Source organism: Kryptolebias marmoratus, linkage group LG5, assembly GCF_001649575.2.
Source record: "Kryptolebias marmoratus isolate JLee-2015 linkage group LG5, ASM164957v2, whole genome shotgun sequence".
Taxonomy (NCBI): Eukaryota; Metazoa; Chordata; class Actinopteri; order Cyprinodontiformes; family Rivulidae; genus Kryptolebias; species Kryptolebias marmoratus.
The window spans coordinates 1633400-1652679 of NC_051434.1; the positions used below are offsets into that span (position 1 = coordinate 1633400).

General features: G+C 45.5%; 2 protein-coding genes across 2 annotated transcripts in view; both read left to right on the forward strand.

Annotated features, from left to right (window-relative positions):
• Positions 1-1164, forward strand: part of ndufs5 (NADH:ubiquinone oxidoreductase subunit S5) — a 3729-nt gene extending 2565 nt beyond the window's left edge. Inside the window, exon 3 of the mRNA XM_017436334.3 lies at positions 979-1164. Coding sequence (XP_017291823.1) covers positions 979-1083 — 105 coding nt within the window. The 3' untranslated portion in view covers positions 1084-1164. The remainder of the gene's footprint in view (positions 1-978) is intronic.
• Positions 1165-2738: 1574 nt separating this feature from the next.
• macf1a (microtubule actin crosslinking factor 1a) overlaps positions 2739-19280 on the forward strand; it is a gene marked incomplete in the record, with an annotated part of 165057 nt that continues 148515 nt past the window's right edge. The window contains 2 exon segments of the mRNA XM_037975753.1: positions 2739-2978; positions 8577-8810. Coding sequence (XP_037831681.1) covers positions 8588-8810 — 223 coding nt within the window.

Here is a 19280-nt window from a genome sequence, read left to right on the forward strand (position 1 = left end):
AGCTTCACACAGCTCCGTATCTGATGGGGGAACGCGGCTCGACGTAACAGCAGCAACTCGAGCACATTACTGCCCCCTATATGACAAGATGACAAATAACACCTTTTCTGTTCAAATTGCCAACCCGCCACAGTGGCGTGTGTGTTGATCAAATTCACCCGCCACTTCAAATATTTACCCGCATTTGGCGGGTGGCGGGTGCTAATTTCCACCCCTGCTTCTGACACACATTACTTTTTGAGTCTTGTTAAGTTAATTGATTATAGTTTGTTAAATGGAAAATACTTTTGACACAAATATCTAAAAATAAAAAAACGGGGATGTTTGTTGCTCCAATTTCTAACGATTAGCATCGACTGTAGAAAAACCCACGTCTGTCGACTTTTACTGTGAAGAATAAACGATAAACTCCTCAGACACGATACGACTGCATCTGTAGAAGTTTAATCGAGATGCATCGATTTATGAAATCTTTGTGCCCAAAAACATTTAATCTGTTTCATAATTGAGTCAGCAGCAGGTTTGTGAGCAGCCATTTTTTATCAGGCAGTAAATAACTTCCTTTTTGCTTTGTTGTTTTCTGTTATGTTGAATCACAACATTAAAGGTTGAATCGTATCGTTTTGAAGTAATCAGATTACAGCGTTGTGTCGTACCGCCCACAGACCAGAGACTCAGCCTGACTACATTCAGATCTGTTCAGTTTTAGAGTTTCTCATGTTGGTGTTTAAAAACAAAACAAACCACAAGACTTCTGGAGCAGAACCAGACCAGAGGACAGATGTTTACCCAGAATGCACTGCAGAATGCACTGCAGAATGCACGGCGGTGCAGGGCTGATGGTTTGGGCTGAGTTGGAGTCAGATGTGAGGCCATCTGTCCGACTGCTGAAGCTTGGACCAAACCGAACTGAACCCCTCCGTGTCTCCGTGTTGTTGGTTTCTACATCTTGATCTGGTCGTCTGTTCGTCTCCGCAGCTCCAGAGGATGCGCACCATCCGTGAGCAGCGCGACAAGCTGATGAAGGAGGGGAAGTACACGCCGCCGCTGCACCACTCGGGCAAGGCCGACACTGCGCCCTGAGCGGCTGCTCGCCATCACAGTTCACCGTTTCCTCCTCAACTGTACAAATTTGCAAATAAATATTATCATTTCCTGACCTCATGTTCGATTTGTCTTTTCTTATTCGGAGCTTTAACCAACTCAGCTCAGATGTTGTTGACCTGAAGTTCGTTCAGATTTACTCTTTTATAAAAAATAAACTAATCCCAGGACTTTAAAACATGTTTAAACATTTAATGTCTCCTAATCTGGTTGTTTGATTGTTGTTCTGTGAAGGCGAAACTAGAAGTGTGATTTGTGTTTAATTTAATTTTCTGTTTGAAGAAACAGGGCCGTTCTTTTTCTTGCACTTTTAATTTAACATTTTATGTTTGATGCCTGTTTGCACATAAAAATAACTTTTACTTCCAAAACTGTGCAACAGACGTTACCGGTGCTCATGAATTTATGTTCCTTCTTTAACGAATGTGCTGTTAATCGTTCCTGACAGGATGAAGCCGATCAAACCAGCGAGGAAACATCCAAACGGGATAAAAACAGCAGAGAAACGTTTCCTCCGTGCTGCTGAAGGCTGCTGTCCTGCGGAGCTTTAAGAGTTTTATTAACCCTCTGAAAGGCTCCCCAGGGTCCGTTCAGCCCCTTTGATTACTAACAGATGTAAAAAAATATTGATATTCAATAACTTCCTTTCAGGCGGGATTATGGGATGGCTTCAGGAGCCGCCACAAGATGGAGCTGCGACCACAGAAACCCTCCGGAGTTCAGCCTGCAGGAATCTGGGAAGAAATAGGTCAAGACCTCAGAAATTTACTGAAAGGTTCTTTAAAGTCCAAACTGCAGTTAAATACGTCGAACTGAAACTGGAGCAACTTTTCCCTCCGACGATTCAGTTCATCAGACCTGAACATCTCGACCATCCAGTAATGACCTTCAGTCTCGTCCTTCCAGCTCAGATTTCTCCACATTTTGATGACATTATGAACTGTAGATGATGGGATATTCAAAGAAGAAGATCTCCAGTCCTCTCACTGACCTGCTGCCAGTTCATTTAATTAGTTGCAGATGTTTGTTTCATATGATCTTCTTCTACAGCCTTTTGTTGCTCCTGTCCAAACTTTCAGAAGATGTGTTGCTGCCTTCAAACTGAGAAGTCCCCTGAGAATGAGGGGAGAATCCCTGAGGAGCTTTGAGGAGCCCTGAGGAGCTCTGAGAAACCCTGAGGAGCTCTGAGAAACCCTGAGGAGCCCTGAGAAACCATGAGAAACCCAGAGGAGCCCTGGGAAACCCTGAGGAGCCCTGAGGAGCTCTGAGAAACCCTGTGGAGCCCTGAGGAGCTCTGAGAAACCCTGAGGAGCTCTAAGCTCAGGCTGGGAGCGGCTCCTGAACACAGATCAGGTTCCCTCCTCCAGCTGAGATCATCAGCTGCTCGTGGAGCTCCACCCAGCCTCCTCCAGCTGCAGAGGGAGCACGTGCGGACAGCCTGAAAGCCTCAGATTAACACCATCATGTGATGGAGGGGAAAGTAGCCCAGTGCGCGTGAATGTGCGCGCATGTGCGCGCATGTGCTGCAGGTTGGACGCTGAACGGCCAGGACCGAGGGGGGAACCGTTTCCGCGACGGCTGAGGGCAGCCCGTGAAGAGGAGGAGGAGGTGGGGGAGGAAGAGGAGGAGGAGGAGGAGGACAGCCATTATTACCAGGATCTCTCTGCTTTCAGCCTCAGCCACCAGCGGAGGAACCCCGCTTCGGTTTTCACCAGAGGACCAGGAGCAGAAACCGGAGCCGAGGAGCTGAAAACATCCCCCCTCCTGTCCGTCCGTCGGTCCGGGGCAGGAGGAAGAGGAGGAGGAGGAGGAAGAGGAGGAGGGCGAGCGGCGGCGGCGCGGCCGGCCTCCCTCGCGCTGAGCTCGGACTGAAGGTAAGCCTCCATCAGACCCCATCAGACCTCATCAGACCTCATCAGACCTCATCAGACCCCTTCAGACCCCATCAGACCTCATCCTGCGGGCTTTTCCAGACCCGAACCCCCCAGAGGTGGTGTCACTTCTTCGGGCTTTTATTTAAAACCAGTTAATGAATGAATGAGTGAGTCCCTGCTCTGTGTCAACATGGTCTGTGGGTCTGTGGGTCCAGTCCGATCCCGTTCCCAGCCCACAGCAGACCTTCAGTCTGAGGCTCTCCGGATCTGCTCCTCTCAGCCGGACAGATGGGATCCATTCTCGGACAAAGAGGCTCTCCTGCTGCAGGCTCGGGGCTCTTTGGATCCGAGTCTGAGATCCATTCAGGCACAGAATTCCCTCCTGGGAGCAGAGAGGGGAATTCACGGAGCTGCAGATTCCAAATACCAGCTTCCTGAGCTGATTCCTGATTCCTGATTCCTGCAGCCGGAACAAACCCGGAGATCTGCTGCTGCATCACATCAACACAGACCTGCCTGTCTGTCTCTCTCTCTGTCTGTCTCCCTCCCTGTCTCTCTCCCTGTCTGTCTCTCTGTCTCTCTGCCTGTCTCTCTCCCTCTCTCTCTGCCTGTCTCTCTGCCTGTCTCTCTCTCTGTCTCCCTGTCTTTCTGTCTCCCTGCCTGTCTCTCTGCCTGTCTCTCTCTCTGTCTCCCTGTCTTTCTGTCTCCCTGCCTGTCTCTCTGCCTGTCTCTCTCTCTGTCTCCCTGTCTTTCTGTCTCCCTGCCTGTCTCTCTGCCTGTCTCTCTCCCTGTCTCCCTGTCTTTCTGTCTCCCTGCCTGTCTCTCTGCCTGTCTCTCTCCCTGTCTCTCTCTCTCTCTGTCTCTCCCTGTCTCTCTCTCTCTTCCTCCCTGTCTCTCTCCCTGTCTCTCTCCCTGTCTCTCTCCCTCTCTCCCTGCCTGTCTCTCTGCCTGTCTCTCTCTCTCTGTCTCTCTGCCTGTCTCTCTCTCTGTCTCTCTCTCTCCCTCTCTCTCTCCCTGTCTCTCTCTCTCTCTCCCTCTCTCTGCCTGTCTCTCTCCCTGCCTGTCTCCCTCCCTGTCTCCCTGCCTGACAGTGGAGGTGCAGCCCAGGTGAAGCCACCCTCCAGGATCTGAACTCCCTTCCTGCAGCTCTGGAGCAGATGGTCTCCTCCCTCCAGCCTCATGCTGGAGCCAGAACCCATCCAGCCCTACAGAACCGGCACCGTCTCCCAGCTTCCCTCTCGGTTCTGGACGTTCTGGACGTTCTGGACGTTCTGGACGTGAGGATGGAGAACAGATTCAATCGGCTTCATGATGATTTTTCCAGCAGATCAGTTCTCTGAGCTCTAGATGACAACAAGATGCTTCTTTAGACAACAAACCTCACAGATCTTTAATTTAAATAAAAATATTCTGGATCAGAACACGAGAACAGCTCCTAAAACACTCCTTCTGTCAGATTAGGATCCTGAACTCTTTAAATATCGACTAAAAATCTGAGTTAAATTAGCAACACCAGGAGATCGGATCATAAACCATCAAAAAAACCAAAACTAACAGCAGGAATGCATATCACCCGCCACCTTACACCCAATACTGTAAACTAAGATGCTGCCTGATCGATTGGCTGCGGCGGCCATCTTGAATCAGGCTGACATCAAAAGTTAATCAGTTGTTGTCCAAAAACAAATCTGAAGACCAGAGAAAACAGAACTGTGGTGAAGTGTGTGATCGGTTTTTATCTCCATCGTTTTTAAACTTTCTTTCTCTCACTTTGACTTTATTTAAATCTCCTTCTCACGTCCTGCTGAGGAGTAAACAACAGTTTTTCTGCCAAGCTTGTTTGTTCATAAACACGTGGATTTCTGCATAACAGAAGTGTGTGTGTGTGTGTGTGTAGAAATCAGTCGGTGTCTTACTCATCCATGTGGAAACATTTAACAGGAGCTTCTGCAGACTCATCCTGTTTGCAACAAGTCTGCTGTAATTTATTTACATGTGTGTGTGTGTGTGTGTCAGGGTGTGTGTGTGTTTAGAGTCAGGAAAAACAGATGAAGCTCAAAAATATAAATGAAATATTCATGAGTTTATTATTTCCATCCTGATTCGTCTTTTCTCTCCTGTAAATCAGGAGTTTTTATCCTTGTTGCTTGCCTCATAATCTGACCTTTTTTACAAACAACAACAGTTTATTTAAAATAAATATCTGAGTTTAATTATTGCATTGTATTCAGATGTTAGCAGAGGGGAAGAATCATCACTAAGGTTCCTGCAGGTCAGCAGCTGGAAGTAAAGATGCACGTAGAAGTTTTATTTTATAACATTTAGGTTTTTTATTCCCATAAAGACAAGAAGCTTTTCTGTATTCTGTATTGTTGGCCGTGCACATTATTTTAATGAGTGATTCTAACTCGTTCTGCTGGAGAACACTTCAGAGATGAAGACAGGCAGGATTGGACCAGGTTTTTTGTTTTAATAATTCATGTTTTATGTTTTCTGTCAGAGCAGAGCTCCTGTGCAGCTGTTGGAGACAACTCTGTCCCCGTTTACAAACCGAATTTATCTTTTGAAGACGTTTAAAGTTCAGGTGAGACGACCGCAAGCCTCTGGGCTTCATGACAGGAAGTCAGAAGGTTCTACCTTAAAGTTGCTTATTTTAGATCAGATGGTTTCTCTGACACGTCCAACTTGAAGCTGGGTTCTCTGGATTAAAGAGCCTGAACAATTAATATCTTACCTGTTGCAGACGGCTCTTTGAACGACCTCATGTTGGAGAAGTTTTCTGTAAATAACCTTAATGTGACTCTGATGGCAGCAGAGAGGTTTAGAAAATGGAGTCCCAGTGAAATGATTGAGACGAGGTTTGTTTTAAGATCTTGGTCCCACTCAGACTAGCCGTTAGCTCATCAGTCCAATCGTTCAAAGAGCTGCAACAGGTAAGATTTTAATTGTTCATAACTTTTTCACAAAGTTACAATCTTTTTGAGCTAAATCTGCAGTTTCAGCTTCTTTCAAATCAGTTTTATTGAACTGATGAGTTATGAAACAGGAAGTGTCCCCCTGATGTTCCAGTCACCTTCTGATGGGAATAATCTGGCAGACAGGAGGACAGATTAGAAGTTCCTGCTGGTCCAGTTTCTTGTCAGCCACCTCATAGTTGTGCAGACGAATCACTGACCCAGTTTACTCCTCGTGTCTCTTCCTGTGACTCAGTCCGTCCACGCTGAGACTCACAGGGACGGGATCTGCAGCCGGAGACGGATAGAAACAGACGGGTGAGAAAAAAAAACAAACCAGGCAAACAGAAGACAGGGAGAGCCCCGCTGTTGTTCCAGAGCGACATTCCTGCTGCTGATTGGCTGCTGCTCGGTGACATCACCCGAGGAAAAAGAACAACAGAGCAGCCGAGCGCCGGACCGTTCAAACAGATCGGCTTCAGATGTTTGAAGGGCGTTCAGTGGAGCTATGAGTCGTCAGTGTCTTACCTGCGGTGGACAGGAACCAGAGCGATCTCAGTTTGAATAATCCAGCTAACAGCTCGTTAAGTGGGGCTAAAACCAAAACTTTTCTGATGATTTTAAAACAACTTTAGTCTAAAAAAAGATCAAATCTTTTTATTTTCTGAGACTTGATAAGTCAGGGATTGACAGGATAATTCTAATACATCCTAAATGTCTCACAGGCCGGAAAAAGTTGCAACGAGGGCCATTTCTGGCCCACGGGCCTTGAGTTTGACACTCATGATTTAAAATAAGTTTAGAAAACTCTGTGAGTGAAACTGGGACCAGTTTGGATTATCTTGTGTTTTCCTGTTTTATGACCACGAGGTGAAAAGGCCTTACTGAGGGCCCCACCACATAGGAAGTGATGTCACCGCTGCTCGCTCTGCGTCTCCCGGTGGTTTTCTCCTCCTTTTTCCCCCTCATGTTGCCGTAACGACTCGGTGAGGCTTTGAAGCCTCCGTTCCGTCTCAGGCTCTATTTATAAAAGCACTCGTTTGCAGAGCCACTGACTCACTGTCAGCCAGCAGCGGGGAGGCAGACGCTCGCCGCAGAACCGCAGGGAATTCTGGGAAGGCTTTAACCTCTTCCTCGCAGCGTTGCCTGGGAGACGGAGGGGGGTTCAGGAAGTGGGGTTTTTGGCCCGAGGTTCAGCAGCAGCAGCAGTTCAGATGGAAATCACAGCTGCTGGGTTTGGTTTACAGATCAGGAACAGGAACGTCCCCGTCTGTGACCCCCAACGGACCGGTCCTGGCCCGGTTCTGGCCCAGATCTGGCCCGGTCCAGACAGGAACAGAGTCAGGCCTGCTGGCAGGAATTAGGAGTTTGTATCTTTAAGGCTTAGGCTGTTTCTTTCCTCTGTTTCTCAAGCTGAAGTGACTTTTTTTTTTTTTTAAATAAGCTGTTAGTGAATGAATCACACAACAAACTGATTCACTGTTCAGTCAATGAAGGGGCTTTTATTCTGAAGGACTGTGTTTAAGACCAAAAACTCATCTGTAAGTTACCCATCAGTTACCCAACTTACTGCAGCAGATTGAGTTTTTTAAAAAAAAAAAGATATTTCTTTCTGTCTTTCTTTTGTAAAACTAAAGTGAAATGTCAGAATAATAGACTCAGGTCTTTGGAAAGATTTAGCCCACTCAGTCAGCTTAGGCTGCAGTTATTGATCCACTGATGGACACATCGGAGCATCAGGTCTCCAGAGTCCACCTGAACATAAACACAGCTCCTAGATGTGTGCAGCTTTTCCACTTCTGTCAGCTCCATGCCTCAGTTAATGTCAGGGAGACGGATCGAAGCCGGGGGATGGATGGATGGATGGATGGATGGATGAGCGACAGACTGTAGAAGAAAGTGAAACTGAAACTCCTTCAGAAATGGAAACATTTTAAAACCAGATCGCCTTGTTTCTCTGTTTTTTGCTCGATTTGTTTCTCCTCAAAGGTTTTATGGATCAAAACATTTTTTAAGTTCCTCTCATCTGTCCCAGATCTTAAATCTGTCAGATGGTGGGATTCTGGCCCACTCTTCTTTCCAGCGTTGCTTCAGCTCTCTGAGGTTCTGGTTCTGGTTCTGGACCGTTCTGTTGTAGATTAGCTGCTGGCCTCACATCTGACTCCAGAATCAGCCCAAACCATCAGCCCTCCACCACCGTGCTGACAGCTGCAGTGCATTCTGGGTAAACATCTGTCCTCTGGTCCGGTTCTGCTCCAGAAGTCTGAGCCGCCATGTTGTTTTTAGAGAGAAGAGGCTTTAACCTTTGACTTTTGACCTGCTGACTGAGGCCTGTAGTGTCGGAGAGGGAGCTCATTGCTCTGAGCACTGCACGGTCTGACCTTCAGGGTGAATTTGGGTAAATTTTAGATCAGCAGCTCCTGATCCTGAGGAAGCAGCCAGGCTGGAACCAGTCCTTCACAGACTTTAACTTTCAGTTTTTGTTTAATAAACAACAACTTCAGGTCAGATTTGAAGCATTTTAGAACCTCATCGTTTTCATGTCCTGCAGCTGGGGAAGGGTGTACTTACTTTTCTTGTGACTGTTGAAGCAGCTGATCTCTACCCACAGCGTCTCTGCCTTCTCTCCCTCTCCTCCCTGCAGTTTACGGTGAGATGGAGTCGTCAGACGACGACACTCTGAGCGAGCGTTCCTGCGTCAGCGAGCCGTCGTTTCGCAGCGAGCGCTCCGGCGGCTCGCTGTCTCCGTGCACATCGGGACACGTCGGTCCACCGGGAGACACTTTGCCGTGGAACCTGTCCAAGCACGAGAGGAGGAAGAGGAAGAGCCAGGACTCGGTGCTGGACCCGGCGGAGAGGGCGGTGGTTCGTGTTGCAGGTGAGGAAGCTGCCCGGGAGCCTTTGAGCAGCTCTGTCTGCTCACTGTGGTAATAAATGTCAACAAAGATTTATTTAAACTTTACTTTTTCTAGAGTTTAATGATTCTACAACAAACAGCTTCACTCTTTCTGACATATATCCACACACTCCCACTGATATTTGGGTTTTTGTCCCTGACTGAGTTGCTGATATTTGACTTTCCTTCTTTGGTTCGTTGAGGTCGTTTAGATCGGTTGGTTTCCTGCTTTAATCCGAGTCCGCAGGTTTCAGCCGTCCAGCTCCTTCATGATGGTGCTACCACCACCATGCTCGGCAGATCTCCTCCTTGTGGAAGACATTTGTCTCGTCCATGTGGACAGCTGCAGGTTTGAGGCTTTGAGGTTGTTGTTCATAAATCTGCGTCCTCGGTCGTCCATTTCTGGTTTAAGGGAAACTTTTGGTTGATTCTCATCTTTCCAGAGTCTGTCTGTTAGTATTTAGGGGAAATATTGATGCTATGGTTCAGGTTTGTGTTCATTCATGGCAGTTTTTGAGAAGGTTCTGGTGAAGAAGTTCTTGTTTTTGATGGATGAAAACCGGATGCTGTTATTAAATATTTAAACGTGCAGAGGTCAGTCCTCGCTGGTAAAGAAACTAACATTTAACATTTTTAAAAATCCCTAATTATTATTCAGACAGAAGCTTCTTGTTGGTCAGTTTAGTTCATCAGGCCTGATGAAAATGTAAAATATATAAAATCTTTGGTTTATTAAAACCTCCTCCTGACTTTAAAATGAAACTGAATAATTTAGTTTTTATTGGCTGTAAACCCCTGATGTTGTGTCTTTTCCGTGATGCTGAAATGTCTCCTCTTTCTGTCACGTCCTGCATCTCATCGGCTCGCTCTGGCAGGAGGACGGAGGTGATGATGTCACGTTTTACATGATGCGGCCTGCTTGTTTACACTGACCCCGTTTCCCGCTGCACCAGGCTGGAATGTGAATAAATTCGGCCCCTTTCTGCAGTTTACAGTCGCAGGTGTTCCTGTTGGAGAAAATTACTGAGAGTTACGGGTTTCGAGGAACAGAAGCAGCTCTGTGAACAGATGAGGAGTCCCGGCTGGACTCTGCTCGTCTGCGGACCCTGAATATTAATGAAACCGACTCCCAGCTGCTGGGTTTCTGTCTGAACGAGCTCCAGTTTCTGAATCTGGACTCAGAAACTGATTCTGATAATAAGATGCTTGATTCTTCTTCTTTTACTTTGACTTTATTGACTGAAAGATAAAATATAAAATCAACCTTTTCAGAGTTAGGGTTGTACATATCTGACCTTTATGTTTGATTTGTAATATTTATAAGAAGTAACTGTCTGACGCCGTGGTTGTGGACATCCTCAGAGCTCCAGGATCAGTTTTTATCAGATTTATGAAGGTTTTGTCGACACATCGATGGAGATATCTGGTAGAGAAAACATCATTTTGGTGGATTTTTTAGAGGAAAACAAGAAAAAGAACATTGTACAAGCAAATACTTAATATAAAAAAGATTATTTTAAATGATTAAATAAATAAAACCTGATGACTCGGCTGCAGCGTTGATCATCAGGACCTCAAACGTCTGCGCCTGCATGGAACCGAGTCGTCCGCCGTCCTGCCTGATCACGTTTCTTTTTTTAACCCACATTTTTTCTCTTCAGGCAGCTGAAGGGAAACCCTCGTTGCCATAGTAACGCGTTCTCCTCTGTTTCCATGGTTACAAGAGGCGAGGAGAAACAATGGCGGCAGGGGTGAGAGGCTGACACAGAATATAAAAGGGGTGAGGGGCGAGGGAGGGGAGGACAAACGGTGGGAGCGAGGGGGTTCGAATTTTAATGTGGAGCCGAAGAAAAGAGGAGAGAGTGAATGATCGAGTCGGAGGAGAAAGTAATGAGGAGAGGAGAGAGGCGGACAAAGAGAGGAGGGAGGAGGGAGAGGATGACTTTTTAAATATGAAGGAGGTCAGAAAACATGAAACCACAGAAGACTGGAAAAGGAAAACGAGTTGAAAGTAGTCAAAAATAAAAAATTAAACATCAAGGGAAGGAAGAAAGTTCAGCTGAAAACAGGATCATCAGAGGGAAGATTTAAAGAGTAAAAACAGGCAAAAAGAGGAGGAGGAGGAGGAGTGCAAAGCATTTCAGGAGAGATGAAGAGGAAACTGAGGAGGGAGCAGAGGTTCAGGAAAAAGAGGAGGACAGGAAGAGGAAGAGGAAGAGGAACAGGAAGAGAATGAAGAAGACGAATAAAACCAAAACATTTAGAAAAAGTAAAACCTAGTCGATCGACAGCTTTTCCTGCTGTTCAAACCCTGTCCTACATTTCCCATGATGCAAAGCAACACGGTTCCTCGTGATGCGTTCAATGTGCCTCAGACGAAGGAAACATGTCTGTGCTCCACTTGTTGTGTAGTAAAAGTGTGTGTCTGTGTGAGTAACTGTGTGTAACTGTGTTAGTAAGTGTGTGTAACTGTGTTAGTAGATGTGTGAATTTGTGTTAGTAAGTGTGTGTGTCTGTGTGAGTAGATGTGTACCTGTTAGTAGATGTGTGTATCTGTGTGAGTGTGTATCTGTGTTAGTAGATGTGTGTATCTGTGTTAGTAAATGTGTGTATCTGTGTTAGTAGATGTGTGTGTGTTAGTAAGTGTGTGTGTGTGTTAGTAGATGTGTGTATCCGTGTTAGTAAGTGTGTGTGTGTGTGTGTTAGTAAATGTGTGTATCTGTGTAAGTAGATGTGTGTGTGTTAGTAAGTGTGTGTGTGTGTTAGTAAGTGTGTGTGTTAGTAAATGTGTGTGTGTTAGTAGATGTGTGTGTGTTAGTAAGTGTGTGTGTGTTAGTAGATGTGTGTATCCGTGTTAGTAAGTGTGTGTGTGTTAGTAGGTGTGTGTGTGTTTTAGTAAATGTGTGTATCTGTGTTAGTAGATGTGTGTGTGTGTGTGTTAGTAAATGTGTGTATCTGAGTAAGTGTGTATCTGTGTTAGTAAATGTGTGTGTGTGTTAGTAAATGTGTGTATCTGAGTAAGTGTGTATCTGTGTTAGTAAATGTGTGTATCTGTATTAGTAAGTGTGTGTGTGTGTGTTAGTTAGTGTGTGTGTGTGTGTGTCTGTGCAGCACACAGAGTCCAGCTGCAGGAGCCATAAAGACATTCAGTCGTTTTACTGATCAGCTGCAGAACCTCTGAGTCCATCAGAAGAAACATCCAGAAAACAAAGATTTCAGTCTGACTTCCTGTCGCAGTCGAAGGTTTTCAGTCCACAGATTGAAAACTGAACCAGCCGACACTTTGATCTGATTATCCACACCCGACCCGTGAACCTCTGCAGACGGAATCAAAGCTTTTCCGAGTCGCTGTGTGACTCGGATTAGTGAGTTACTTTAAATACGACCTGTGCTCCACAGTTTTTGAGTTTCACTCATGGGAACAAACTCAATGAAAGATAAACATGTGACTTAGGTGTGTGTGAAATGTAGTACGAGTAATCAGTTGAGCCTTAACGCGACTCATCGCAAACTTTAAAATCAAACATAAACAAGGTTCACCTGAACAGACTGTCAGTTTGAGTTTACTCCAGCAGTTTTTCTAGATGTAGTGATATACAAATCTGAACTGCGGGTACGCACTTAATGTAAACAAAGCAATCAGATGAATCCAGTGAAAACTCCAGTCTGTGCAGGTAAACAAATAAGGCAGAACGAGTAAATCTGCCGCTAAATGCCACAGAAAAGAGAGAGAACGAATAATTTAATTTAATTTAATTTCTCACTTCGTACTACATTGTTTATTATAAGTAACAAACTTTGTAACTGTTGACTCACAAAGCAACAGTGTTTGTTAGCTTAATTAGCTTGTAGCAGCACAGTTTAGTTACATTTATTGAACTTAAAATCAAAGCTTTAAGCTTATTATATTTTATTTAAACTCTAAACTGCTGCAAAACTGCATTTTTATCCCCTTAAATATTTATTTATTCGATCTCTTTGTCCGTTATTTACGTTAACAAGAGCGTATATTTGACGTTCCTTTCAAAGTAAGCACTTCCGTGTTGTACAGGAAATGTCAAAATAAAAGTCTAAAATACGTTTAAATTTAAAACGGAATTTTTACTAATTTAACCCACATTTATAAATCTATTTGAAATATATAAATAAAGTCATATGGTGACAAAAAAGTGTAAAAAGAGGCAGAACTACAGCACGTAGTGAGCGGTTATCCCTGTACCGAGCCGCCTCGGCCACCAGGGGGCGCTGCGGCGCCATTTTCCCGGCGGCAGCAGCGGAAGCTAACCGCCGCTCTTCCCCCGCCGGCTCTGGAAATTCCTGTGGCCGAGCTTCCTGGAGCGGCCGGTAGGGATGGCAGGCAGCCCCAGCAGGAGGAACCGAGAAACCTGAGCGGCGGAGGAGGGAGGGAGGGACAGACAGACCGTAAAAGCCCCGGACAGAAGCGGCCATTATTACGGCTGGCAAGCCACGCTCTGGGAGGGGAGGGAGCTCGGGCAGCTCGCCGCCTCTGGGAAACCATTAACCGGCGTGATCTGACGTGGAGCTCCGCCGATTCGTGGACGGAAACGAACCCGAGCGGACCCGTGTTTCGACGGCCGTCCGTGTGGAGGATATTACCCCCGACCTCGCACTCCCCGGGAGGCAGGAAAAGCAGCAAGTCACCGGCTGGGAGCCGATTTTACCGGAGGGACGCTCACTAACGGCTAATATGGATAGATAACGTTTATTTACCGCGTATATTTATTAAATTTAAGGCTTTAGTTGCTCTTTTTTTTGTTCACCCAAACATCCCCGAGGATTATTTATCCGACCCTGGAGCTTCCAGGCTGCGGTAATGCCGCAGCTGTAGATCCGCACCGGCTGCTGCCTGATTGGGACTCCGGAGCGGGAAGGAGCCGGGGCGGACCGCACCGGACCGGACCGGACCGGACCGGGGCACTGCGGTACGTCTGCGGGGCCGAGCAACTTTCACACAGAACCAGAACCAGCAGCAGCATGGCCGGGTTCGTGCCGGGGCTGCTGCCGTCGACCCTCTCCCAGGAGAAGGAGTTCGCCCGGGCTTATGAGGACGTCCTGGAAAGATATAAAGGTGGGTGAAATCCTGGAAAAATGGAGCTGAAGCGGGAATAATCAGCAGGCCTGATGGTCTGAGCGTGGAGGAATGTCAGGAGCCTGGATTATAATCTGGATTGTGTCATTGTTGATGCTTTGGGATAAACAAACCTGGCAACCCAGCTCTGGTTGCCATCAGCTGTGGGAAACTTTGCTTTTAGACACCAGGTTTGTCCTGTAAACACCAAACCCTGCTGCTGTTGTTTCTGTGCATTTGTTTTCAGGGACATGGGACCCTCAGAGGCTGTGTAATCCCCCTGAAGGGGGGGAGAGTTTCCCCCTGCAGCCCCTGCAGGTTGGAGGGGAGTAAAAGGGGGGAGGATGGGGTTCTGACAGCCACTGGGTCACATCTGTGAGGCTGGCTCTGATGAAGAGGAGGCGGCGTTGAATTATTGATCACCCAAATGAAACTTTACTCCTCTGGGTTCTGTTTGGCTGCGGTCAGGTTGTTAAAGTGGAACGCAGGAAGTTTTATATCGTCTTTAATTTTAACATCTCCCAAAGTATGCAGCTTTCGACCTACAAAGTAAAAACGGAAGCGACCTCTGACCCCGACTCTGGAGAGCCTCATTAACCCCTGTGTGTTTAAAGCAACATTAAACATGTCAGGACCCCAAACCTGGCGTTTCATGGCCCACACTGGGGTCCCAGCCACAACTTTGGGACCCTTAAAAGTGCTGACTGCAAAGTCATAAAGTAAGAAACAGAATCTGCACATATTGGGTTAGGGTTATTGTGTTCTTTAAATAATTAATTTTTAAGCAAAATTAGTAACCAGCTGCCAGCTACCACCTGTATCTGTTTACCTACAGAGAAATGGGTCGATAGATTAAACCTCCCGCCATATTTGTGAGACAGACTATTGTAGGTCAGGCCTCCATTTTGTTCGGTTTGTTTACATTGAGTGCAGACCTGCATATCAGACCGTCTGGAGTAAACTGCAGCGTTTGTTGTCATATTTTACAGCACGCACCTTTAACCCTTTAACCCTGGAGGCTTTAGTGTTGGAAGTTTTGGTGAAATAAGTAAAAATGTGACATTTTTGTCAGTTTATCACATATTTACAGAACTGAAGTCTGGAGCCGCCTGTTTGTTGCTTTGTTGATGTCTTAAAGTGGTCTCGATCCGCAGTTCCTGAACTCAATTTGTATTTTGTATTTGATATATTACAGCTTTAAGTTAAACTCCAAGCTAACAAACGCCTCCTAAAGTGTCTTAAAATCAGTTTAATCCCACAGCTGGAGCTCAGTTTTTATGTTTATCTCTCTCTGGGTGCTAAAATAAACTCAGGCGGTCGTTAAAGCCGCCCCACAGGAAACATATCATTAAATAATAATCATTAAATATCATTAAATCTTCTTCGCTCTGGACATCCAGGAGGAGTTCACGATCCGTCCATTAAAGCGTCTGTCGATCAATCTTTATCTCCAAACATATTGATAAGTAACGAAGGCTCCGGAGGTGAGTTACGCATCATTTTGAAACACTGATGCGTAAAACCCGGCTGTCATATTTAAAGTTTCTTTAAAAGACTTGTTTTCTTCGTCTCGTTGGGTGGCGACCTGAACCTTCTGATGAGCACAGCGTCTGTCAATCTTTGGTCAAGTTTGCTGTTTCTTTAAAGACCGCCATATTGGAGAAGAGCTGCTGTCCGGCGAGTGAAACCGATGAGTTCGGTTTGGTTTTGTCAGCGAGTTTTGTGTTCTGCGTTAATCTGACAAAGACAAAACGAGCTGTGCTCAGTCTTGCGGCCACAGGAAGTTGATTAATACCTGCAATTACTGTAAAACTTCAGGACTGTGAATAAAAGACAGATGTTAGCAGACTTCTCGGCTGGTTTGGTCGGTGAATTTAAATTAGATCCTCGTCAGGAAATCTGGTTCTAAAGTCGCCTCAGTTTTCAGAGGATGAAGCAGGACTTCCTGCCGGACTGGCCGAGCTTCAATGTTGACTAAAATAAAAGTATAAAGTCAGTGATGATCTCTGTCCTCTCCTTCAGAATTACTTCAGCTTTGTTTTGGTTTTAACGCGTCCTGTGCTCCTGTGAGTGTTTTCCTGTTAAAACAGTTTGTGTGACGTTTAAACTCCAGGCTGCTGGCAGAGCGGCTGTTTACAGTGACATAATGACTGCCTGGAAATAACAAACCGGTTCTGGAGGTGACGACCTGCGAGGTTCACGCATCGTTAACCCTGCCTGACGGGGACGTCTGCGTCCTTCATCCAGCTTTAATAAGACGGGTGGTTTTCATCAACTACAACTTTCTCGCTTCAGCTGCTTATCTTGGCTTTTTCAAGGTTCAAACATCGTTAATTTATTTAAACATTTGATGCAGTTTGAAGTGAACTGAAGTTTGTATTTCCTGCAGATTGTTTTGGTTGTGCAGCACTTCAGACACACAAAGTTAATAAAATCTGACCTAATTTTGACTGGAATCTACAAGCATCAGTTATTTTAAAGTTGTTTTTTAATGAAATAACAGCAAATATGATGTCCTGAGTAAAATCTGCATTAATTCAATGTAAGAACTGTAGAAAAGCTTATTTTTTCTGTTGTTAGGGAGCTGATTGTTAGCTTAATTTATTTCTTCATGCGTTCCTGCTGAGATGAAGGAATGAAGACTTTGACGGATCCAGTTGGAGAAATGATTCCAATCGCTCTGTTTAAACGAGGATTTCCTCCGAATGTTGTGTTTTCAGACGCTGTCAGGAAACAACGGGAGCTCTGCCGTGTCGTGGTCTCCGTTAAAGATCATTTTCTCTTCTTTCTTTCTTCCCGACCTGCTGGAAAAAACATCCCGTCACGGGATGAGGACATGGGATCATAATATAATATCTGAACTGTTTTAAATCCTGTCAGAGGTGGTAAAAAAAGATGAAAAGTTCCCCTTGAAGATGGTTAAAAGGAAAAGAAGACAGGAAGGCTTTTTATAACAAAGTTCCCATCAGGCCACGAAAGCTGAAAAAGGGAAACGAAAGAGAAAGAAAGTTTCTAATAAAAACCTTTAAAAGTAAGAACCATGAACCTGTCTGAGCACGAAGCTGTTGGCATTTATTAGTTGTTTCTGCACTTTTAAGTGTTAAATTAATTAAATATAATGCGGTTCAGAGTTGTGTTTGAAGGAGTGAAGCTCATTTATTTTCCTTCAGCTCGTCTGCTTCATCACTCTTCATCACATCAGTAAAGACTGTTTTTACTGGCTTTTATTGAGCTTAAAGCCCGGGTATTTAAAGGTTACGACCAGTTAATATCTTACCTGTCGTAGGTGGCGGTTTGAAACAGAAACAGATTAATCCTAACTGGGCTAGTTTGAGCCGAGTGAGTTCTTTTTAATTGGATGAACGGGTGGTTTGGTTTCTGATGTTGAGTTGCCTTGACCTCTGACCTTTGTCGTTTGCTGTTTTTATTTCCTGTCAGCTGTCAGTCAGCTGTAGCTGTCGTCAGGCAGAGCAGCAGGGACGCTGTAATCCTCTGAAACCGGAGGTGGACACCTGATCCAGTTTGAATCATTCACCAGGCTGGTGTGTGTGTGTGTGTGTGTGTGTGTGTGTGTGTGTGTGTGTGTGTGTGTGTGTGTGTGTGTGTGTGTGTGTGTGTGTGAGACAATGGCAGGATATCTACAGTCATACTGATGGCGTAACACATTGAAAAACACTGAAAGCTTCTTCAGAGTCGGATGGTTTCAGGCAGGCCGACGCTTGAATGAAGGAAGCAGCTGGTTTAAGAGTTTTAAGATCAGCTTAAAAGTTTGAATTCAGACATGAAAATATGTCTGGAGTCAAAAAAAACACCGGAAACCTGAAAGGAAACAGAACAGGAGGAACGTCAGCAGCTCCCGTCATAAATCTGACCTTTAAAAACTAACAAACCTTTACTTTTAATCCTGTCAGAGCGGGTTAACAACCAGCATTTATATGTAAAAAGGTGCTGAAAGTAGCCAAACAGTAGCTAAAAGCTAAAGCAGCACAATAAGAGAAGAAGAGCGGCAGGATTAATATAATGTTTGGAAGGAACTGGAGAGGTTTTGTGTTTCTTTGAGGAAAATATTAGAAAATAAACTTAAATATTTAGAAAAATAAAAAAAGAAAACGCCCCAGCACTCCTCTCCTGAATGAGCTGAACTTCTGATTTATAAACAGCTAAAAAGAAGCACAAAGTCTGCAGGAGAAGATTTAAATAATGTAAGAAAACAGCTGTATTATTCTGTTAAATTTGGACTTTTAATTCAGGTTTCAGATGTGGATCGGGTCCTGCTGGATCGGGACACAGATTTTCAGGGATTTGGGAAGAATCAGGACACCTTCAGAGGAAGGAACAGGAAGTGGGCGTCTTGTTTCTGTTGCCTCCTCTCTGGTTTTTCACGGTTTTCTGATGTTTTTATCTGTCGTAGCTTCCTGTTGTTGTGTTCCTGCTGGAAGGAAGTGTGTGTCTGGACTCCAGCGAGCCCGTCAGAGGGACAAACGTCCAGATTCAGAGTGCTGAGGACTGGTTTGTCCTTCTGATCGGAGGGGATAAAGGAAGCAGACAGAGAGAGGAGAGCTGGAACGCCAAATAAAAGATTGTTGTGATTTTTCCACATGGCCTAGTTTTCCATTTAGTTTTCTGCCTGAAAGATTACATCCTGTCCTCGTCCCCGTCCCCGTCCTCGTCTCAGATCAGCCTGTCAGTGGTTACACGTTCACGTTGCTTCCTCAGTTCTTTGTTTTGGCTGATCTGTTAATTTGCCTTCATCGTGGCCATCTTTCCTTTCTTGGCATCGATTTCCTTCCTGCTCTCCTGCGACAACTTCCTGTTTCGTCCCGTCCTCCAGCTCGCTCCTGACAGCGTCAGCAGGAAAAGCAGACGATGTCAGAGCTGCGGCGAGGAGGATGGGACGCCGTCGGAGGCAAAACTGCTGATCAGGAGGTGGTGATGGAGGGGAGGAGGGAGGAAGGAGGGAGGAGGGAGGGAGGGAGGGAGGGCTTCAGGGAAATAAAAACTCTCCACATCTGTGGGTTTGGCCTTTCAGCCAGCTGAGAGGAATGGGTTGTTTTGGACTGATGAATTGTGGGAAATCTGTCAAATCTGAACCATCAGAGTGTGTAAAAAGAGCAAATTTTAATTATTTGTATTAATTAAAAATGGAGGGAATTATGTTTAATCATTGGCTGTTGCCATGAATGGTGGGCAATCATGTAATTGCCTCTCAGACTGTCCCCCCTTCGTTCCCTCAGATTGTCCTCTCCTCTCTCCTCGTTCCCTCAGACTGTCCTCTCCTCCCTCCTCGTTCCCTCAGACTGTCCTCTCCTCTCTCCTCGTTCCCTCAGACTGTCCTCTCCTCCCTCCTCGTTCCCTCCGACTGT